Consider the following 7500-nt stretch of genomic DNA (forward strand, 5'->3'; position numbering starts at 1 on the left):
ATATATATACACACGTTTATATAAGATCATTATTTGTGTGTGCGTGGCATATGCTAAATAACAGATGACAATACACAAAAGATTAGAAAGTAACTGCTGTCGCCAATAGAAAGTATAAACGAAAAAAATGACACAAAAACCGTAAAAAAAGAAAAGAAAGAAATAACATACCGTCATCCAATTATCTCAAACGAAGTCAGAACATTTCTCGAACTATAAATCAAATAAATACAATTATATCGCTCTAAATTATAAAGTACTCCGATATCACTTAGACATTTCTCTCGTCGTTCAATCTCATTCTATCGGATGTGTTTCATCAGAGTTAATTGGAACGTCTTTCCCTTCATCATTCACTATCAATTGCACTTGCATTTGCACCATCGTCACTTTCTTTTTTTTGTGTTTGTTAGTTCCGTGTCTCACCGTCACTACCTCTTGTCTTGTTGTCACTGTATCTTTCTTATGATCACTATCTTGGTTACTCACTTTCACCGTTGCATCGTGATCATCTGACTTAATCTCATGTTCACTGTAAAGCCTACTCTTCCATCAAACCATATTCACAATCTCTTAACATCACCATAGCATTCTACCTTACAAACGTCCACTCACTCGTCACCATCATTTTCACCATCCCGTTCATCACCATCACGCGTCATCACCGCTATCGCAATCTCGTCCATTAGCACCAACATCACCATCACTTTTCACCATCATCAACCTACCTCCTTCACCATCAGCAAAGGCAACCGCGAAGCCAATCACCATCACCACCAGCCAACGCATCATACCTGCAGAAGGAGAGAGAGAAGAAAAAGTTAATCTTAGATATTTTTAAAGCATTTAAATCTTAAAAGACAATGCTACCATTACCATTACCATTACCATTAATAGACACTTGCTACCATTACCTCCAAACACTAAGCAATTCAACATTTCAAATTAACAACATAATGCTATCTAAACCTTAAAAAATATACATACGACATTATATAATCATACAATTTATAATCCGGAATCAACGAAGCAATAAGACACAATTAACAATGAACAAGATAATAGCATTCGACCTTCAGAATTACCCAAGTAATGGTGCTCGATCCCATCCAGGTCACCATTATCACACTATTAGATGAATGGAAATAAAAATGGCCTTTATAGCATCAAGTGAACATGCGCAGTATCAAAATGATCATGCAGCATGACTCGACTTTCAATTGTTTATAAATTGTTAAATCTATTTGTTAAAAAATGTAAGTACAAAAAAAAATATATATATATATCACAAACACGTTTTTTTTTTTTACATCTTTCTATCTCCCTCTCTCTCTCTCTCTCAGTCTCTCTCTCTCTCTCTCTCTCCCTCTCTCCCTCTCTTGCTCCCTCTCTTTCTCCCTCTCTTTCTCCCTCTCCTTCTCTCTCTCTCTCTCTTTCTCTTTCTCTTTCTCTTTCTCCCTCTCCCTCTCCCTCTCCTTACCCCTCCATTTCTCTCTCGCACCTCCTACCCCCCCCCTTCTGCTTGCGCTTGAGGGCTGGTGAAATTCTAAATACCACACTCGGTAACTGACATTAAGACTCCACCCAGTTACTAGTTACCTAGATTACTAGACTGGGTAACCGGTCATTCTTGATTCTTGTACCGGTGTCTACTAGATAGCAAGAAGTGATAATAATCTGACATTGGTCTAATGCTATATTCTTTAATTCTTTAATTCTCTATTTTTTTCTTCTTTTTTCATTCTTTGTATCTCTCTCTTTTTCTTTCACTCTTTGTCTCTTACTTTCTATCAATATTTCTCTCGTTCTCTCTCGTACTTTCTTATTTTATCTATATATATTTTGTTTCTCTCTTTCTCTCTCTCTCTCTCTCTCTCTCTCTCTCTCTCTCTCTCTCTCTCTCTCTCTCTCTCTCTCTCTCTCTCTCTCTTTCTCCATCTCTCTTTCACATCCTTCTTTACAACCAAACCATATTTCCCAGATTTCTTCAAGAACTAAAAAAAAAAAAAAAAGTGCCACATTCCGATCCGCAAAAGAACGACATACATTCTAAAAAATAGTGGTGGTGGGGGGGGGGGGAGAAGAAAAAACTGGGTGACTTTTGGAGGCTGGTGAAGAGTTAGCCATGAACTTTTGGTTGTGCGATGCTAAAATTGGGTTGAGGAGGAGAGAGGGAGAGGGGGAGGGAGAGAGAGAGAGAGAGAGAGAGAGAGAGAGAGAGAGAGAGAGAGAGAGAGAGAGAGAGAGAGAGAGAGAGAGAGAGAGAGAGGAGAGTGATGGGGGAGGCGCGGGAGCGGAGAGGGAGAGAGAGAGAAAGAGAGAGAGAGAGAGAGAGAGAGAGAGAGAGAGAGAGAGAAATAGAGGAGGGGAAGGGGAATAAAGAAGCAAAAAAACAAAAAAAAAAACAAAAAACAAAGAGAGAGAGAAGGTAAAAGAAAATACAAACACACAAAAATGAATAAAAGCAAGAGAGAGTCGAACAAGCCCTAAAACCATCTTACATCTCCACACATCCTTATTCCGTGATGTACGTAGACCTTATAATTTACATAGCATAACGATCGATGCACGAGCGCCATCTATCGCCGGGCGTCAAAAGGTGAAAGTATTTCCCGCCGCCATTAAGAATTAAATTGAGCGCGACCTATTTCTTCCCTGCGAACGCCATCTATTGGGAGATCTTAGCGCCATACCTGATGTCGTTTGCGTTTATTTATTCATGGCGTGGGAAATGCGGTCGGTGTTTAGTGTGAAGTTTTTTTCTTTTTTTTTCTCTCTCTCTTTCTCTTTTTTTTTGGGGGGGGGGTTGGTTTCTGTTTTTTTTTCTTTCTGTCTTCGTTTCTTCTTTCTCTTCTCTGGCTTTTTTTTTTGATGAATTATGGTGGTGGTGATGATGATGATGATGATGATGATGATGATGATGAAGATGAAGATGATGATGAAGAAGATGAAGAAGAAGAAGAAGAATATGAAGAAAAAAGAAAGTGAAGAAAGAAAAATAAGAAAAAAGAAAAAGAAAAAAAAAGAAAAATCGAAACAAAACGAAATCGAACAGCCATCCATCCATCCATCCCGCTGGCCCGCCTACCCGACCGACCGACCAACCAATCGACCGACCGACCGACCGACCAACCAATCGACCGACCGACCGAGCGATCCGCACCTGACGACACGCGCACGCAAGTGGCCGCGACCGACATACTTTCGCTTCGGACACTTTCGGCGGGTGAGCGTGCGTGAAATATGCCTGGCGGAGGGAGGGAGGGAGGGAAGGAGGGGTGGAGGGAGGGGTGGAGGGAGGGGTGGAGGGAGGGATGGGTGGGAGGGGAGGGAGGGAAGGAGGGTGGGATGGGTGGGTGGGAGGGAGGGAAGGATGGGAGGGAGGGTGGGAGGGGTGGATGGGAGGGGTGGGAGGGTTGGGTGGGAGGGAGGGGTGGGAGGGAAGGAGGGGTGGATGGGAGGGAGGGATGGGATGGGTGGAGGGATGGATGGATGGATGGATAGATAGATAGATAGAAAGATAGATGGATGGATGGATGGATGGATAGATAGATAGATAGAAAGATAGATGGATGGATGGATGGATGGATGGACGGATAGTTAGATAGATGAATGGATAGATAGATAGATAGACAGACAGATAGATAGATAGATGGATGAATGAATGAATGAATGAATAGATGGATAAATAAATAAAAGAACAGAAAAATAAAACGAATCCCTCATCACCATAGTTCTCAATATCATTATCATCATCATCCTCATTATCACGTTCCACCTTTAGCTCAAATTCGCGCTAATTTTCGCCGGAATTTCGTCATAATAAAACCAGTCGTCGGTCCGGCCTTAATCATCGCACGCAATGACGTCATCACATAGTCATCCATTTGAACGAGAGAGAAAAAAATAATGAATGATGAAGATGAAACACGAAAAAAAAAATGAATGATGAAGATGAAACACGAAAGAAAAAAATGAATGATGAAGTTGAAACACGAAAGAAATAATGAATGGAAAAGGAAAGAGGAAGAAAGAAAAAGGGTGAGTAAAGATATGGTTGAAATGAATGAAATGAAAAATGAATGAAAAAAGATAATTAAAGAAAAGAAAGAAATTAATGAGAAAATTATTAAAATAGGAAAAAGAGAGAAAGAGAGAGAGAAATACAGAAAATGAAAAAGAAAAGAAAAGAGAGAGAAAAACGAAAACAACGAATATACATGAAAGAAAGATGAAAGAAAGAAAGAAAAAAGAAATAAGAAAAAAAGAAAAGAAAAGAAATGAAAGAAAGAAAAAAAAGAAATAAGAAAAAACAGAAAAAAAGAAAAGAAAAGAAAAAAAGAAAAAAAGAAAGAAAAGAAAAGAAAAAAAATATATATATACACAAATCACCAAAAAGAAAGAGAGAAAAAAATAAATCATATTACGCAGTGACATCATCGACATTTCACTTTTTTTTCCTAAAGCCTAATTACAGTTTCTTAATGAGGGTCATTATGCTCAATTGGAAGTGTTTCTGACGACATGGGGGCCGGTGGGGGGTGGAGGGGGGTAAGAGGGATGGGGGGAGGGATTAGTGGGGAGGAGGGGTAGGTAGTAGAGGGGAAAGGAAGAGGGAGGGAGGGAGAGGGGATGGGGGGGGGAAGAATAGGTAGAAGGAGAGAAGAGGGGGAGGGGGGGAGAGGAGGGAAGGGGAAGGAGAAGGAGAGGGAGAGAGAGAGAGATAGAGATAGATAGATAGATAGATAGAGAGAGAGAGAGAGAGAGAGAGAGAAGGATATGTAGGGTATAGAAGAGGGGGAAGGGGGGAGAGGAGAGAAGGAGGAGGAGGGGAGGGGGGTTGCCGAGAGGGATGGAGTGGAGGTGATAGGGAGGGGGGAGAAAGGGGTACGTGCGTGTCTGTGGGTCATCAACCTAACCGACCTTATTTGTATCGAAGAAAATATAATAACGTCAATTTCATGAAAAAAATGCTTCTCTCTCTCTCTCTCTGTCTCTCTCTCTCTCTGTCTCTGTCTCTCTCTCTCTCTCTCTCCATCTCTCTCTCTCTCTCTTTCTCTCCCTTCACCTTCATCTCTACTCTCTCTCTCACCCTCTCTCCCCTCTCTCTCTCTCTCTCTCTCCCTCCCCTTCCCTCTCCCTCCCCACTCCCCTCTCCTCTCTCTTCTCCTTCTCCCTCCTCTCCCTCCCCCTCTCCCTCCTCCCACTCTCTCTCCTCCCTCCCCTCTCTTCCCTCCTCTCCCCCCTTCCCCCTCCCCCACTCCCACTCCCTCCCCCTCCCTCCTTTCATCGGGACGCGATATCGGAATCAGTGATCTATAAACACTTTCGGATTCGTTGCCACCTGCAATTTTGCATGCAACGCGTGAGAATATAATTCTCAACGACTTGCGAGAGAAAATTAATGCAGAAAATTGATGAATTTAGAAAACGCATTCGCGCGGAACGTGGTGAATATGAAAGATGAGTAAAAGTGATATATGAGTAACTTCTGTAACTTCTACATATGACTGTAATTATATATAATTTAAATTAAGTTCTAATTACACAAAGCCATGTTGCAAAAGGAGTACCTTTCCATATTATTAAAAAAACAATGCAAAGTGAAATCAAGTCATATCTACATAAAAAAAGAGTCAAAACTAAACAACCAGAAACACACACAAAAATAAAACATCAAGAAAGGACCACAACTACCCTACCATAAACAACCACAAACATCAAAACCAAACGACAACAACAGAGTCAAAAAAAAGCTAAAACTAAACAGCCTGAAACACACAGAAAAATAAAACAAAATAAAACAAAATAAAAACAAAGAGTAAGACAAAACAACTAAAAACTAAACAACCAGAAACACACACAAAAATAAAACAAAATAAAAACAAAGAGTAAGACAAAACAACTAAAAACTAAACAACCAGAAACACACACACAAAATAAAACAAAGAGTAAGACCCATCAATAAAACCTCAACACCGAAGAGTAAGACAAAACAACTAAAAACTAAACAACCAGAACCACACACAAAAATAAAACAAAAATAAAACAAAATAAAAACAAAATAAAAACGAAGAGTACGACAAAAAAAAAATAATAATAATAATTACACCGAGACGACTCCCACTGACCGTCAGAACAAGGCGCTCCCCAACCGTTTCGTATCACGGGAAGGTACGACCACTATGAAGGTACGACCGCAAACTTAACAAAGACATGGGCGTGGCAAAGCTAAGAACCCCTCACCCCCGCCCCCCCTCTCTTTCTCCTTTTATACTCTCCCTCCCCCTCCCTGTCTCCTTTTAAAATCCACTCCTTCCATTTATACCCTCTCCCTCTTTTCCTCTCTCGCTATCTCTCCCTTTATATCCCCTCCCCCCCTTTTTCTAACTCTCTATCTCTTCCTTTATACCCGCCCACCCTTTCTCCCTTTATATCCAACTCCTCCTTACTCTTTCCCTTTACACTCCTCTCTCTCACTCTCTCCCTCTATCCCCCTCTTCTCCATCTCTTATCTCGTCCTTATGTTTCTATTCATCTCTTCCCTTTCATCTCTATTTATCCCTTTTCCTTTATCTTTTCCTTCTCTATTCCCCTCCTCTCATCCTCCCCATGCCCTCTCCTCCCCTCCTCCTTTCATCTCTATTTCTCCCTTTTCCTTTACCTTTTCCTTCTCTTCTCCCCTCTCCTCTCTCCTCCCCTCTCCTCCTCCCCATGCCCTCTCCTCCCCTCCTCCTTTCATCTCTATTTCTCCCTTTTCCTTCTCTTCTCCCCTCCTCTCTCCTCCTCTCTCCTCCCCTCTCCTCCTCTCCATGCCCTCTCCTCCCCTCCTCCTTTTATCTCTATTTCTCCCTTTTCCTTTACCTTTTCCTTCTCTTCTCCCCTCTCCTCCCCTCTCCTCCTCCCCTCCTCCTTTCATCTCTATTTCTCCCTTTTCCTTCTCTTCTCCCCTCTTCTCCTCCTCCCCATGCCCTCCCCTCCCCTCCTCCGCCCTTCATCATCACCTCCTGTGACGGTCTTGAGGTGTTACGCCCCATTATAGTCGAGGTGTTGTTTCGTCACGTGGAGCAAAATAGGGAGACTTAGGTAAATGTGTGTGTGTGTGTGTGTGTGTGTGTGTGTGTGTGTGTGTGTGTGTGTGTGTGTGTGTGTGTGTGTGTGTGTGTGTGTGTGTGTGTGTGTGTGTGTGTGTGTGTGTGTGTGTGCGTATGTGCGTGTCTTTTCTCCACCAAGACCGATCCAATTAGCAGCTACAGCACTGACTGACTGACTGACTAACTGACTAACCGATTCCCATTTATCGACGACACACAACCCACCCCACCCCCCACCCCCACCCCCACCCTCAGGGCTAGATGACGTAAGAGAGCGGCACCCCAACGCCACTGAAAATACACACAGCCCATTAGCAGAGGGTTGTTCCCCCTGGAATACCCACTGAAATTTACCGCTCTCGTTAATTACTTGGATCTTCTTAAGGAGATTGTGAGAAGGGAGAGA

General features: G+C 42.2%; 1 protein-coding gene across 1 annotated transcript in view; it reads right to left on the reverse strand.

The window, feature by feature from the left end:
• The window catches only part of LOC122248423 (uncharacterized), a 43962-nt gene that overhangs the window by 19468 nt on the left and 16994 nt on the right, over positions 1-7500 (reverse strand). The window contains exon 2 of the mRNA XM_086533574.1: positions 729-794. Coding sequence (XP_086389700.1) covers positions 729-792 — 64 coding nt within the window. The 5' untranslated portion in view covers positions 793-794. The remainder of the gene's footprint in view (positions 1-728; positions 795-7500) is intronic.

Source organism: Penaeus japonicus, unplaced genomic scaffold (genome assembly GCF_977035675.1).
Source record: "Penaeus japonicus unplaced genomic scaffold, GWHDUDI00000001_assembly GWHDUDI00000039, whole genome shotgun sequence".
Taxonomy (NCBI): domain Eukaryota; kingdom Metazoa; phylum Arthropoda; class Malacostraca; order Decapoda; family Penaeidae; genus Penaeus; species Penaeus japonicus.